We start from the raw sequence: 16,537 nt of genomic DNA, 5'->3' as shown, positions 1-16,537 counted from the left end.
CTTGTCACACCCCCAAACTTACATATTACTAGTCCTTTAGCAATACAAAATAAAAAAAAAAAATCAAAACGAAAAAGTCCGCTTTCATGGGAATCACGGTTTCATTTAGCATATGCAACAAGCCTTTAATCCCCTAGGTTACCCCTAGTGGAAGAGTTATAGTCTCGGGAGGGTTTCTAGAGATGGTAACCACAAACATTCAAAACTTGTACATTTAACGCACTTTAGCTCATTCATCACCTGTGTAGCATAGCAAAGTATCCCTACAATCAAATATAAATTACAACAAGTATGTAGATTATGACTATCCAGAGACATTTCAAACCTTCAACATCATGTATAACAACAATGGTCCCCACATGAAATTCAAATTCACATATCAAATAATTTTGAATTCTAGCATCTTTATAAAAGTGAAATTATATCCATCTATGTTGCTTACCATCCATGCTCATATATATTCCATAACATTCCTCAATTCATCAGCAATTCTTCAAATTCAAAGACACGAGGCATAAATAACAATTTTAACAGTGTATGCATTAGTTTTCTCAATTTTCATTTTTTTTTTTCCTTTTTTCAACAAAAGCTTTGTGCAATGTTCGGATCCCTTAAGCTCTCTAGAAAACCCATGTAGTAAGCTTTAGGTCAATGACTCCCAAATAGGATGGTTTTAGGGCATTAGGTGTTGAGACACCCCAAATGACTTAATCACTTGAGTTAACTAGGCAACAAATCCAAACTAACGCTTCAACTTCCACTTTTCCTAAGTTTTTCACATTAATGCGAATCCTTAATGATTAATGAGGCAAGAGTCCCAGTTACTCAGTGGAAACCGGTCTAATTTTGAATATATACTTATCATTATACCATAGTTCTTAAAATTTCAAAATTTACTAACTCATCTCAGTTAATTACAAAACATAACAAGATCTCAAGTTCATACCCCACAAAATAGATGTAAGTGTGCTCATGTGCAAATTAAAGTACTTTAGAAGTTAGAAATCATAAAAATGTGAGAAGACCAATAATGTGGACCACTATATGAAAACACAATGCCAAAAATTTTCAAATTATTTATGCTAAAGGTGTGGAAATCAGTGGGTGAAATCAAGATTGTCATGCTGCATGATGGATTCTTTATGGTCAAATTTGATTTGGTGCAAGATTTGGAGAATGTTTTATCTGAGATCCATACATATGAAAGACAACCATTGATATTGAAGAAGTGGGACAAGAATGTCGACCTTAAGAAGGAAGTTTTGGGCTTAGTGGCAATTTGGATCAAATTGTGTGATGTTCTTATGCACTGTCGAGCTCTGTCTTCCATATCGAAGATTTGTTCTCTATTTGCCAAACTAATTTGTATAGACAATGTGTCTCTGGCTAGGGATCGTGGTGCATTTATAAGGGTCATGGTAGAGGTGGACGTGCATGAAGAATTACCTGCTGAAGTTGAATTTATGATCCATGATATTAGGTGTCGTATAAGGGTAGAATACGCTTGGAAGCCATAAATCTGTTCTATCTGTCATGGTGTTAACCATGGTGCCAAATATTGTCCAATTGAAAGAGTGTAGAAGAAAATTAATAAAGAAAAACAAGTTTGGAAGGTTAAGCAGAATGACAAGGAAGTCATTGTGGAAGAGGATAGCTCGCAACCTTTTCTGGTGGCCACACTGGTTGGGAGAGCTCAGAGCAAGACATTATTAAGAAGGACTTTAGCAAGGACAATGTTGTAGTTGAAAATGATTAAGTGGTGGATACAATACAAGTGTAGGATCAAGTACACCAGGTGTTTGCTCAAATATCTTAACAAACAAATTTGCAGCTCTCAAGTTCTTTCACTATGTTATGAAATGAGGTGATTTTCATGGGGAATAATGAGGGATCAAAGGATACAAGTGTGCTATCTGCAGGTAAAAAGAAGAAAAATAGGAAAAAGACGTGTGTAAGTGACTCAAAGGGTTACAAGACATATGGTGGCCGTGGAAGGGCTTTCTTCCAACCCATCACTTCCATAATTGGTTGCTGGAATGTTCACGGCCTGAACGGGCCACGAATGTAAAAAGAGGTGAGATTTTGGATGGCCCAACACTTACTCTTTGTTGTACGATTACTTGAGACAAGAGTTAAAGTAGGTAAATTTGACGCTATTACAAATAGGATTTATAATCAATAGAAGTGGATTAATAACTACTCTCATCATCATCTGGGTAGAATATAGATTGCATGGGATCCAAGTAAGGTTGATATTACTTTAGTGGAGGCTAGTGTACAGATTATGCTTCTGAAGGTAGAATATTTAGGGTCCTCATCAATATCATGGCTATCTCCAGTATATGCAACAAATTCTGAGAAGGAAATGAAGTAGTTGTGGTCCATCCTTAAGCAATATACTACTAGTGTTGATGGTGCATAGCTAACTTTAGGGGATTAGAATGTCATTAGAGAACATGGGGAGAAAATTGGTGGGCATCAGGTTCCGTAAAGGATTTTAGATGAGTTTAATGATACAATGAATGAGATTGGATTAATTGAACTTCCTACTGTTAATGACAAGCTAACCTGGTGTAATAGACAGAGTCTCACTAATAAGATTTATACAAGGCTGGACAAGGGGTTGGGGAACTTGAAGTGGTTGCATTCATATCTTAATTTTAAAATCTATCTCACTGCTGCTTCTATTTCATATCATTATGCCATGGTTATCCAGCAGGGGGTGATGATGACTTCTAGTCCTAAACCGTTTAAGTTTTTAAAGGTGTGGTAGCAGTAGGAGGGGATGAAAGCTATTGTTGCTGAGGCATAGAAGAGTAATATGGGTGGAGATCCTCTATACAGGTTTACAATGAAATTGAGGGAAGTCAAGGAGGCAGTAAAGGTATGGAACATCAACAAGTTAGGTTATGTGTATACATAGGTCTCTACGGCTAGGAATCACTTGTAGGGAGTTCCAATGGAGTTGTTACAGCAAGCTTTTGACTATACTCTAATTGCAAAGGAAGTTGAAGCCAATAAAGACATGGAATTGGCTCTAGCAAATGAGGAGATCTTAGTAGCTCAATAAGATGGATTAAAGATAATGATAGGTGCACATAATTTTTCTATAGGAGAATGGCATAACATAAGACTACTAATGCAATAACAATGTTATAGGATTCTAGTGGTAACATGATTCAAGATCCAGAGATTATCAAAACAATGATGGTGGACTACTTTCGAGGGTTGTTTGCTACTAAAGACAGAGTGGGTGATGAGGTATATATGGAGAACCCTAGAAAGAAGCTTATTGTGGAAAAAGCTATGAACTTAGAGAAGCAGTGGAGTGAACAGAAGGTTAAGGAAGCAATGTGGCCTAATAAATCTCTAGGTCTTGATGGATTTCCCCTAAGATTCTATCAACAGTATTGGCATATTATTGGTAAGGATCTCACTCAAGTAGTGAAAATTTTCTTTGAAAATGCTAAACTCTCCAAGTCAATCAATAGTTCTTTTATAACTCTGATTCCAAAGAAGAATGAATGTGTTAGGGCAGAGGACTTTAGACCTATAGTACTATGTAATGTAGTGTATATGGTTATCACTGAGATAATGGCTTCTTGATTATGTTTGGTCTTAACAAAACTTGTGTGAGGTGAGTAGTCAGCCTTTATCAAGGGTAGAAGAATCCAAGATAACATTATTCTAGCTCATGAGCTAATACATGGATTTTTTTAGGAAGAATTGCTTTCCTTTGTTTGCTCTGAAGGTGGATTTGAAGAAGGCCTATGATTCAATGTAGTGGGATTTTTTAAGGGAGCTGCTAGTGTCTTATAGCTTTGGTAATTCTTGGATCACATGGGTCATGGAATGCTTCTCTTCTGCTTGGTTTTCCATTCTCATAAGTGGTTCTCCATGTGGGTCTTTCAACCAAGTAAAGGTTTGAGACAAGGATGCCCTCTGTCCTCTTTGCCTTTTACCTTAGTTACTGAGTACTTCTCAAATCAAATGGCTAATATGGTGAGGGAAGGTCAAATTACTCTTCTTAGAGGAATCTCTAAGGAAGGTTTACATGTATTATATATGTTCTTTGCTGATGACTTGATGGTAGTGCTCAAAGCTGATGTCCAAACTGCAAGAAACCCTGTCACTGCTATGAGTAAGTTTGTAATGCTTTCAGGTTTAAAAGTGAGCCCAGAGAAGAGTAATATTTTCTTTACGAAGTCAGTAAAAAGAGGAGAAGAAGGTTGAGGAGACTGTTTTAGTGGGGGTCTTTTCCTTTCACATAGTTGGGCCTCCCTTTACTGCCTAATAGGTTCAGGAAAATGCATTGTAGTAGTTTGATAGATAAATTTACCAACAGAATCAATGCTTGGAATGGAAAATGTCTCTTTATGGCTGGAATGCTAGAACTTGTAAAGTTTATGCTCATATCTTTTGTATGCTATTAGTGCTATGTGTTTATGTAATACACCTAATTTTAAAGGATTTATTAGAGGATTTATTTATTTATTTTATTACATTTAATTAATTACGTGGCTATGTGAATTATATGCTAATTTGATTTAATTGTTTATATGATTTAATGGTGTGCATTTAATTAATTGATTGTGTGATATTGCTTGATTAATTGTGTGTATTTATTTGTAATTATTTGTTAGGAATTAAATATTTATTTATTTATTTAAAAGAATGGATTTAGATAGTAGTAATGGACCAACCATATGGGTCTCATTGACTATTTGGATAGGAAGCTTAGATAAGTAAGGAATATGACCTATTGGTAGGAGTTATATATATATATATATATATATATATATATATATATATATATATTGCTGTGTATATATATACATATGGATATTATTGCTATTATATTATAAATAATATTAAAGGAAGGATCAAGTATATATGTGTGTGTGTGTGTGTTATTGTGCATATATATGTATTTACGTATGATTAGTATAACTAGTATTATTATTACTATATTAGTTATTGTTATTATTATTATTTTCCTTTTCCCTTTTCTTTTTCCTTAAGTCAGAATGTGAGTTGGGGTAGGATTAGGAGTAGGGTTAGTCTATATATATGTATATGTATTGTATGGGAAAGAGATTTATGTGCATATATAGAGGCAGAGAGAGAAAGTTACAGAGAGGAAAAGAGAGGCGACGCAAAGAAGGAGATTGTAAGGCCAAGTGAAGGCCGAACCAAGGTGGGAGGAAGAAGAAGAGGCTATGCATGATTAGGAGTAGACCAGCAGAGGAGGACGATAGCAACCAGAGGCTATCAGTGTTGAGGAATTGGCAGGAGAAGAAGGAGTTTCAAGGTTTTCATTCCGAAACCTTAAGGCAAGTTCTATATTCTACTCTTCTTCTTTGATCTAGAGTTCAATGCATATCTAAAACAACTTTAGGATGATTAAGCATGATTAATAAACATGTTTGCATGCTTAAATCTGATTAAAACTGAGGTTATATGTGTATATATGTATATATTCTTGCTTTGTATTATCTTGAGATTCGATGTATGATTTGTTGTTTAAACTTGATCTTTACATGCTTAATCACTTTAAATAAATTATTGGGGACATATGGAACTTAGAATGGATTATTAGAACCCTTAATGGAGGAGTTACAAGTGAATTATAGTGCCCGGATATGGAGAAGACGACTCGCGGCAGGAACGAGTCCACTTAGTTCCAACTAAGTCGGCTCAATTGTTGAAGAAGTTGACTCAGTTGGAACTGAGTTGACTTGGTTAGAGAAGAAGTTGACTTATTTGAGAATAGCTAACTCAGTTAGAAACTAAGTCGACTTCTTCTGAGAAGAAATCGAGTTAGTTAGGCTAAGAGTTGGGATTTACGTTTTGGGTTTCCAGAAATTGTTGTAGCCTATTTTAATTAATTTAAATGGGTTAAATGCACTTGGTAAATTTCTAGAATGCATAATATACATTAATATGCTAAGAATTGACACATAATGGAATTTAAATGAATTATAAGTTGTTTAATTAATGTTTATATTACTTAAAATTGTTATAACAATTGCAATGTATGTTTTTAAATGATTATAATCATGTTTATGACAGTATTATGTGATTATATATATATTGGATCTTTCTATGTTATTTATTGGATGTTATATATGTTTGCATCATTTATTGGTTTGGGAACCATTGTTAAGATATAATTTCGGATTTATACACCATTGTCAGGATATGGGGGCATATTATGGACGAGTTGGCTAATAAGTTTAGTCTCACTCTTCGTTTTAGGTCACAGATTTATATGTGGATGACATGCCATTGAAAGACTATGGTGGATAGTTTAATTTATGTTTTGGATAGGATATGGATTTATATATATGGATATGTGCCACGATATGAGCTTGAGATCTTAGGATCAGTGGTTAGGAAGCATATATTGCCTTGGGGATGCATAGCTGGATATAGAGGATTGTGTGTTCTGCCCTATAGTCCAGTGAGAGTCCTTTATTGTGTATCTATATATATATACCAACTAGGTAGCTATTGTATGAGTTGACTAGGATGTATTCATTCTTTAGATCTCTGTAGGATGTAATAGAAAGGACTTGTTTGTGGACCTGACCCACTATTATTTTTCAGGTGTTCGTCAATATCAGGCGTAGGGATTGTTTATGCAGAGTAGAGACCAGTCTTCATCACTATTCTGACTATCTACGTAGGATTCTACATTATGTTTTCAGTCTTTAGTTTTAAACATTTATTTCAGTTGTTTACTTTCAGTTGGGATTTATCTAGCGGTCCACACATTATGGATTCCCGAGTTGTATTGGTATCAGAGGAGTTGGATATTTATATTAAGGAGGTTATTATTATTTGCGATTTTATTCTTGGAGGATTTAATTAATTAATTATTATTTTATTTTTCTTTTAGATTTTATTTATTCTTTATTTATCCTTTTGTAATCCATGCTAATTTAGCAGTTTCAGGAGTCTCGAGATCAGGGCCACACTCAAGGTAGGAATCCAGAGAATCCTCCTTAGGTAGCTAACATCATTGCTCAGGCTGTAGCAGCAAGCGTAACAACTACACTTCAGAGTCAACCACATGTTTAGTAGGCACTAGTACTAGTACTAGGGGTTCAAGCTTATCCTTAGGAGAAAGCTAGAAGTTCTTTCACAAAGGGGAGCCCACCTGAGTTCTCATGCTCCACCAGTGTGAAAGTAGCTCGTCAGTGGAAGAAGGACATAGAGTGTCATCTTCGCATGGTTGAGTGTATGGAGGTTCAGAAGTAGATGCTTGCTACTTTCAAGTTTGTCGGAGATGCACTCTAGTGGTGGGAGTCCGTTACCACCATATATGATAGGATTTCACTAACTTATGCTCAGTTCAGGGCTCGCTTTGATGAAAAATACTTTCCATATGCAATCAAAGCAGTTAAGAAGTGGGTGTTCCTTGACTTACAGTAGGGGGACAGGACAGTTGCAGAGAATGAGCAATAGTTCACTAATCTATCATTTTTTTCTCCAGATAAAGTGGATACCGAGGAGAAAAAGCGTACTTGCTTTGTTAATGGGCTGATCTGGCCTATTAAGAAAGTCATCATAGGTAGTCTAACCTACATTACTTACACTTAGGTAGTGGACACAGCTTTGCAACATTGCTAGATGAGGAAGGAGTACAGACAGGCTAGGGATGAGAAGTGAGGTGACAAAGATTCTACTAATCAGATAGCTGAGAAAGGGAATGGCAATAAGTACAGAAAGAATGACATGGGCATATTCCAGGGACAATAGCTTTGGAAGAAACACAAGGGAGGTTGAGATGCTTAGAGAGATGGAGCACTTATTCAGAGACAGCAGAATGGGGGACCATAGGCAGGACATGGTCAGCCACAGGCTAACCAGCATAAGAGACAGTTTCGTACCTTCAGGGGTAATTGCTATAATTGTGGTGAGCTTGAACACCTTTCCAGAAAGTGTCCTAAGACTAGACAGGGATAGCAGGTGCAACAGGGACAGAAGGCACCATTACCTTTACCTTCTCCACAGATTCCACGTATTCAGGGATAGACATTCCCAGCTTTACCAGGGTCATCGCCATAGGGACAGGCACCGCAGCAGCTGCATTATGGTAGGGTGTATACCCACATGCCATATGACATTCAGTCATCTCAGGCTATTGAGAGTATATTTCCTGTAAAGGGTAGATATGGTCATGTTTTGTTTGATACGGGTGCTACACATTCATTCGTGTCTTGTTCATTTGTTACATTATCTGGGATGACAACGTAGTTATGTGATCGACCACATAGTATTGCTACACCTATAGGTGTTACTTCTATTTTACATAAGAGTGATGGATATGTGACATTAGATATTAGTAGAATTAGAGTTCTAACCAATCTATTGGTTCTGGACATGCATTCTTATGATGTGATACTTAGGATGGACTGGTTATCTCACTACTATGCCCAGTTATGATACTGGGTCAGGATATGTACGTCATAACTAAGCCACATTCTAACGGGGCACATACTTGTTCTACGTTGTGTGGAGGAGTCTGAGGAGGAGATTACTGTATCACTAGATAGCATACCAGTTGTACATGAATTTTCGAATGTATTTCAACAGATTCTAGGATTGTCACTTAATCGAAAGATAAACTTTGTGATTGATTTAGCTCCAGGCACTACACCTATTGCTTGGTCACTATACAGGATGGCACCAATGGAGATGCTAGAGCTGAATAATCAAATTCAACAATTACTAATTATTGGTCTGTAATAGTTAAACAAACTAGCTCTTCTATTTGGAAATCCATGGTTGATGTTAGAGAAGTGATGCAGCAGTATGTTCAGTTTCAGTTTGGGAATGGTCAGAATACTTGGTTGTTTAAGGATCCCTAGCGTAAAGGCCAACTTCTTAATGCTGTGTTTAGTCATAGTGTGGTTAGAAGTTTGCAACTACCTAGAGATACCCTGGTAAGTTTTTTAATTCACAATGGGGCTTGGAATTTTCATTGTCTGCAACATGAAAATTTGGTGCAATTTAAATTATTTCTGCAGAATGTTTTAATTAAAGACGGGGTTGATAAATTTTTGTGGGATGAGGGTAGGTTTTCTTTTAAAATTGCATGGGATGGTATAAGGTTAAGGGATGCTGAGATGCCTTGGTTTAAATTGTGTTGGGGTAAGGCAAGGCCTCGCTGGTCTACTACAGCAGTCTTAGTTCTTTTGGATAAACTACCTTTGATGGTAAATTTACAGAAGAGGAAAGTTTGTTTGGCTACTAGATGTTCTCTCTGTCAGCAAAGTATTGATACCACTGACATATTTTTGTTTCACGTCCATTCTCTCAAGGGGTGTGGAGATGGTTAGGTAGTATTTTAGGATGGGATTTACAGCTTTTCAAGAAGTTATTTCAGTGTGGGATCTATTTGTGTGGATGGACAAGTTGTATCAGAAATCAAAGAGGCTCCAAAGTTTGTTTGCTGCAATTTTATGGTTTATTTGGAGAGAAAATAATTGACTTTATGGTTCAGATAGTCTTCTTTTGGAGGTAGTAGCTAGAGCTGCTCTAATGGAAGTGTGTGATGTTCAGAGGGTAAATATCATTGATGTCATTGTTTAGAATTTGGTTTATATGGTGTTTTTAGGCACAATCACCATGGATTTCTCTGGGCTGAAGGATGCTATTAGTATTTTGGGTAACTGAGTAGATTTTTACTGATGTTTCTTAAGATATCATTTTGTGATATCCTTTTTGTTGTATATTTTTTGCTTTATTGTTTTATTTGGAAATGGTTCTTCATTAAGAATTTGTTTCTTTCTAGTATTTTTCTGAGGGTATGCCCTCTGTGAGCTTGTAAATATATATATGTTTTCTTTTATACAAAAATCATTTATGAAAAAAAAAATTAAATAATTACTCAGGGTTTCATTCGTAGGAGTACTTCACACTGGGGAGTGCTAGTGTTGTTTATGAAGAAGAAGGATTATTCACTTTGCCTGTGTATAAATTAAAGGAGTTAAACAAGGTTACTATTTGACGGACTTTTTAATCAGTTGAGGGGAGCTACTTATTTCTCCAAGATTGATTTACGTTCTGGCTATCATCAACTTTAAGTTAGGGAGCAAGATGTAAAATTCCCATGTCAATTTGGGAAATAAGGATTGCGTTTCTCATTAGATATAGTTCTTATGAGTTCCGTGTCATGCCTTTCGAGTTGAATAACACACCCACAGTCTTTATAGATTTGATGAACAGGGTTTTCAGGGCTTTCTTAGATCAGTTTGTTATTGTATTCATTAATGATATTTTGGTCTATTCTAACTCAGAGGATAATCGATCATGCTAGACATATTTGCACAGTGATGCAGACACTTTGTGAATATCAATTGTATGCCAAGTTTGAGAAGTGTGACTTTTGGTAGCGAGAAGTGAAGTTTCTGGGTCACATGGTGTCAGAGAAGGGGATAGCGGTAGATTTAGCTAAGGTTTCAGCGGTTTTAGAGTGGGGACATCCTACTTCACCTTCAGAGATTTGAAGTTTTTTGGGATTGGCAATTTACTATCGTAGGTTCATTCAGTGGTTCTCAAATATAACGGGACCACTCACTCACCTGATTAAGAAATGTGTACCTTTTGCATAGGATGAACACTGTCAGAAAGCTTTTGATGAATTGAAGAACAAGTTGACTTCTGCACTTGTTATGGCTACTCCACATAGTGAGATAGAGTATCTTCTTTATACGAATGCTTCTTTGCAAGGTCTTGGATATGTTCTAATTTAGGAGGAATGATCAGTTTCATATAAATCTCGTAAGCTTAAGCCTCATGAGCTTAATTATCTGACACATATTGTCGAGTTAGCAGCTGTGTTCTTTGGTTTACATATTTAGAGGCATTATTTGTTGGGAGAGTCTTTTAGACTATTTAGTGATCATAAGAGCTTGCAGTATTTGTTCACTCAGCGCGAGTTGAATATGAGACAATGCAGGTGATTAGAGTTTATGAAAGACTATCATTTCTCTATACAGTACTATCCAGGGAAAACGAATGTAGTGGCAGATGCACTTAGTCGCATACCTTATGCTAATCTTTCCGCATTATTCGACACTAAGTGGGATGCTTTGAAGACAATTGATGAGTTATCCGATACTTTTATGGTGTGTGTGGTAGTTACACCGTCTATCATTCACAAGGTACTTAAAGCATAACTCACAAATCAACAGTGCATTAATACAGTTGCAGAGTTAGCTTTTGGAGATGTTCCATTTTATTTTGCTGGGACTGATGGAGGCTTGAGGGACAAAGGGCATCTAGTAGTACCTTATGCTGATGATTTGAGGAATGATGGGATAACTGAGGTTCACAAATCTGAGTTTTCTAACTATCCAGGTGGAGATAAGATGTATCAGGATATGAAGTGGCAGTTTTGGTGGGAGGGTATGAAAAGGGACATTGCTATTTTTGTCTTTAAGTGTAGTACTTGTGATCGGTTATCAATTATACATCAACCTTTGCAATAACGCAAATTATTGTAAAATAGGGCTATTGGTAGGGTAAGTCGAACCACTGGGACTGCTAGTTTATGGCAACCAAGGTTTTTAAATCACTTTTGGAATGATGAAAAGGGGTATAGAGGTTTGTTGGGTTGTCACTAAAATTAGGAATTTAATTTGCATAAAATGATAATTGACAAAGAGTTAAAAGAGTTAAAGATAATGTAAAGGGATTAGGGAAGTGAATCCACTACCAACCCTATACACATGCTAGATAAAGACTAAATTGGGGATAGACAATATATGTAATGGTCATGAAATATATAGCAACACATGGTTGCCATATAATTATCAAGAAGTTCATTAAATCACAAAGCAAGAATAATCCATCAAAGGTTCATATATTTGAACTACCTAAACTAGAGTGTAGCCTTAAATATACTCACTTAAACAAGGATTATCAAGCCCTTAATCAAATGATGAAGCACATGAAACTATGAATCAAGCATAAACCATCAAAGGGAATACCTAAGCAATGGACTATCAAAGTCCTCTATCAACATGCCATTAAAACCATTCCACAACCTTATTTTCATTGTCACTATGAAAATGCAAGCAATATGATTAATATAAGAAACCATCTAAGACAAGATAATTAACTTAGAATAACCATTTATAGACATTGGAATCCATTACAACAAGTGAGGGGCTTTAGATCATGGAAAGACCAAAATTATACATTATTATCCCCAAAATAGAAGTTAAGCTAAAACATGCTTACAAGGGAGGGCTTCATCACCTCCCTAGATAGGGATTTAGCTACCCATGAATGCAAGGAATGAAGGAGAAGAAGAGTCTTCACCCTCCATTTTTGCACCTTAAGCAAGCTAGAACTCAAACACCTCCAAAACACTACTATCTCTCTCTAAAACTTAGTCCAAAGTGAGATTCATCAAAAGACATAGCATCAAGGGCATTTTCTAGCCAAAAGGATCACATTTCCCTCCATTTTCGTGCCCCTACAACCCCAGGAGCATTCAGGACCACACAAAAAAAGGTCAAGGGGACAGCCTTGGAAGAAACAATGTAGCCATACCCACATGTCTGCAAATCGGTGGGCGCCCGCAGGCATAGGGCAGGCGCTCGCGGCTGACTGAAAACCGATGATGGTCACTGGATGGTTTGGCGGGCGGCCGCGGTGCTGATGGCGGGGGCCCGCGAGTCTGTGGCGGGGCCCAGCGGCAACAAGAGCCTATTGGGGTAATTGGCGGGTGCCCGTAGTAGCTAGGCGGGCGCCTGCGGAAGCATGCTTTCAATTCTTTTCACCCCATTCTTGAATCACACAGGATTGGTCCGTTGACGCGGTCTTCATTCTAAGTGCTATGCCACAAAATTTATACACATGATGGCTAAAGAAACTTGGCTCAATTAACAGTTCCCAGCACGGCTTGCTTTGGTTCTTCAATGGATCGACAAAATCGCTTTTTTACCCATATTTGGGGAAACTGACCTGAAAGAAGACGAAAATAAACAAATAAAGCTAAACTGTACATTATAATCCATTAATGGACTTAACTAATGCAATTAAGGGCGCTTAAATATGCAATATTCGGCGCTTATCACACCCCCAAACTTACATTTTGTTAGACCCATAGCAAAACCCAAATATAGAACTTAACAAAAATGACAACGTATGAAATGCTGACAACATGCATCAATCATGAAGTGCGAAAATGTCAACAAAGCTCAATCATAACTTGGAATAATAGAAAATTGGAGACAGACTCATTCAACAGACTACCTTGCATATATGAGGCCTTGATAAACAACATGGCAAAACAAATTTCAACTTTTATGCAATTGGTTGTCATAGTCTATATAAACACTTCAATTATCATCTCTTAAATAAACATGAACTCTAACTTCAGTGAAAGTGAACTGAATTCCTAATATGCAGCTTTTACCCTCTTTTTCAATCTCAGGAACGCAAGTCTTCAAATCATTGAATTTCCTTCTAAATGGGGTCTCTAAGGCATGACTTTATTCACAATACAACTTTTGTTGCTTGCTGAAAATTTATTATATAACTCAGAATGATACATACTATGGTCGTGCAATGCCAAAGTCCTTTAAGCTTTCTAACTAACCCATGTAGTAAGTGTTAGGCCAACAACTCCCAAACCGGATGGCTTTAGGGTGTTAAGTGTAGAAACACTCCTAGGGCTTAATAACTCGAATTGGCAAGGCTACGAACTCCAACTAACCATATTTATTTATTTTCATGTTTGTGAATGATTGTGCAATGCCTAAGTCCCTTAAGCTTTCTAACCAACCCATGTAGCAAGTGTTAGTCCAACAACTCCCAAACCGGATGGCTTTAGGGTGTTAAGTGTAGAAACACTCCTAGGGCTTAATAACTCGAGTTGGAAAGGCTACGAACTCAAACTGGTCATTGTCATTAATTACTTTTTTTATTTTTATTTTTTAGATAATTAACTTAAGTATTTACAAAAATATGCTAAAGAGATCCATTCATTAGGGTCATCACCTCAAATCAGCTGAGTCATGATCAAGGTCAATTGGGTTGCATACCTCACAATTAGGTTTCCAGTGTGCATCTGTGTAATGTGAAGCGTAGAAGAGTATGAAATTCGACGAATATCTAATTGAAGCATTTATACAAACCGATATGAATTAACATGGTCATTTCAAATTTTTCTTTATTTTCAAAAAAATATCATTTGCCTCTATACACAAAGTCTTAAACATATGTTTCCATCTCCAATAAGTTCTATGATTACACTATCATTGCTTCCAACAAAATGATTTTATTAACTCACATGCATCAAGATACGGTCATGCAAGCAAAAATGTTATGTTATCTAAAAAATGCAATAAATGCAATGCACCCCCAAACTTAAATGTCACATTGTCCTCAATGTGAGAAGACAAAGGATAAATAATGAAAAAGGAAGAGTGCAACAAGAACAATAGTACCAAGTTAAAGAGGAATTGAGTGGCGGTGCAAAAATAGGCCACTTCGTGAATTCCAAGAGCATGCCCCCAAACTTGGTTTCAAAGACCTGTTAAAAGACATTTATACACAGCAAGTATTATATGAATCCAAAAATGAATAAAGATAACTGCAATTTATTCATCTAAAAAAAAACTAATATCTATGCACAGTAGCAAAAGGGATGCAGTTATAAGTTCAAAATAAGACGGAAAACAATCGCCAAACGCAACCCCAAAAGAAGTCTAAAAAGTACTACTGAGAAGGGAAATAAAAAATAGAATCATAAAGTCACTCCATCATCGGAGTGGAAGAGGAAGCACCGGCACTGCCGGGGGTGCGGTCAATTAATGTATGGAGCATGCCTTTCAAAACCTGCTGACTCTCCTAAGTCGCCTTAACGGTGCTCTATATGCTTTCGAGGTGCATGTGAAACGCATCAAGGTGAGCATTGAGATTATAATAATGAGCTTAAGTCATGATAGGTGGCGGCGGCGTAACAGGGGCAGCCGGAGCAGCGGGGGCATCATGAACAGAGGAAACAGGAGCTACAGGGGGAGCCGGCGCACCCCAATCTAACTCATCCCCAATTCGGGCCTGACGGGACGTCTTGAGCTGAACCGTGCTCGACTTCCAGACCCCAAGGTTAAAATCAAACACATCCTTCTTTTTCTCCTCATGACGCGGGGGCTGGAACCCTGCATTTTTTAGCAGTAGGGTGACAAGATATGGAAATGGAAATGCCCAAGCGATGGGGCTGCTCAACCTGACCAAAATTAATTCATTGTAAATCTTAAGGATTTGGTCCCAGACAAGCTGTGGGACAGAAAACCAATGCTCCTTTTCAGTGGCGTAGAGGGCTTTCAGAAAATCCCCTTACGCTCAGAATGGCCTGGTACGGGAAGGACATTCTTGGTTAGAACTGAATCTAGAAACCACAGCCGGCATGGTAAGAATGACTTATTAGTGCTTGTGGTTCGATTGTTGGTATATTGATTATGGCAAATCTCCCCCACAATGTCCGACAATAATAGTTGAGCCGGAGCTTCAACATAGAGGGGCAGGCCCGCATCATCCACCGGCGATGCCAGTAGGCAAGCTAAAGCCTCAGCAAGATCATCGAGGTTAAATTCGAAAGCCTCGCCATCAATGGTGGTCTTGATGATGTCTGGCTCTGCACAGGAATGGAACAAGTTGGCGTAGAATAGACGGACCACGCGTGGATAATAAGCATGAGCGTGTGGCTTAAAAAGAGAGGCGAGGCCACGTGCTCTCAATTCGCAGACGGACCATGTGGTCTCTTGATATTGCTCAAAATCATTTTCAATGTTGAATTTTGCCTCGGGGATGATTGGCTATTCAGCCCAATTTGGAGTTGGGGGCACAGTAGAAGGCCCCTCGGATGAGCGAGCACGTTTTGAAGCAACCTTGGGTGCCATTGGAGTGTAGAAAATTGGTTCAGGACTTTTTACAAACACCTGGTGTGCACAAGAATTAGGAAGAGGGGAAAAATGATGTTAGAGATGTAAAAATCCCAAAAATGAACTTGAAATTGTCATGCAATCATCACCCAACAATCACCAATCCTCCAAAAATAGATTCCCAACCTCCATGGATTGAAAATTTTAAAGAAAAAGAGAGAAGAGGAAACATACCCAATTTGGTGGAACAACTTCCCCTTTTTCTTGGATGATGGGAGATGTGGATGAGAGAATGAGGGATTGAGAGAATGATGAAGGGGGATGAGGGATGAGATGCGAGAGAGAAAGAATGGGAGGAGAGGAAAGAAGGGTTGAGAGGGTAAGAGAGACTTGGGATCGTAGGTGAGAGAGAGAGAGAGAGTTTTAAGTGCCAAAATGGGCTTGAAAGCCCATTTAAGATGCAGCGAAGGAAATGTGCTGGCGCCCGCGGAAGCCGAGATCCATACTGCCACAAATGGCGGGCGCTCACGGGGCTGCGACGCGTGCTCGCGGGGTTGCGGCGGGCGCTCGCGGGGCTGCAGCGGGCACCCGTGAGGCTACTTCAAAGATTTCCTTGAGGAACTTTTTGG

At 37.8% G+C, this 16,537-nt stretch overlaps 1 protein-coding gene across 1 annotated transcript; it reads left to right on the top strand.

Annotated features, from left to right (window-relative positions):
• Positions 1-3,840: 3,840 nt before the first annotated feature.
• Positions 3,841-4,233, top strand: LOC132280977 (uncharacterized mitochondrial protein AtMg01250-like). The gene has a single exon (XM_059782720.1). The coding sequence runs from the start codon at positions 3,841-3,843 to the stop codon at positions 4,231-4,233; it is 393 nt and encodes a 130-aa protein (XP_059638703.1).
• The last annotated feature ends 12,304 nt before the right edge of the window (positions 4,234-16,537 follow it).

Source organism: Cornus florida, unplaced genomic scaffold (genome assembly GCF_030987335.1).
Source record: "Cornus florida cultivar Cherokee Brave unplaced genomic scaffold, ASM3098733v1 CherokeeBrave_3.0.0_Hap2_Chr11, whole genome shotgun sequence".
Taxonomy (NCBI): domain Eukaryota; kingdom Viridiplantae; phylum Streptophyta; class Magnoliopsida; order Cornales; family Cornaceae; genus Cornus; species Cornus florida.
This window is presented reverse-complemented; position numbering and strand designations above follow the sequence as displayed.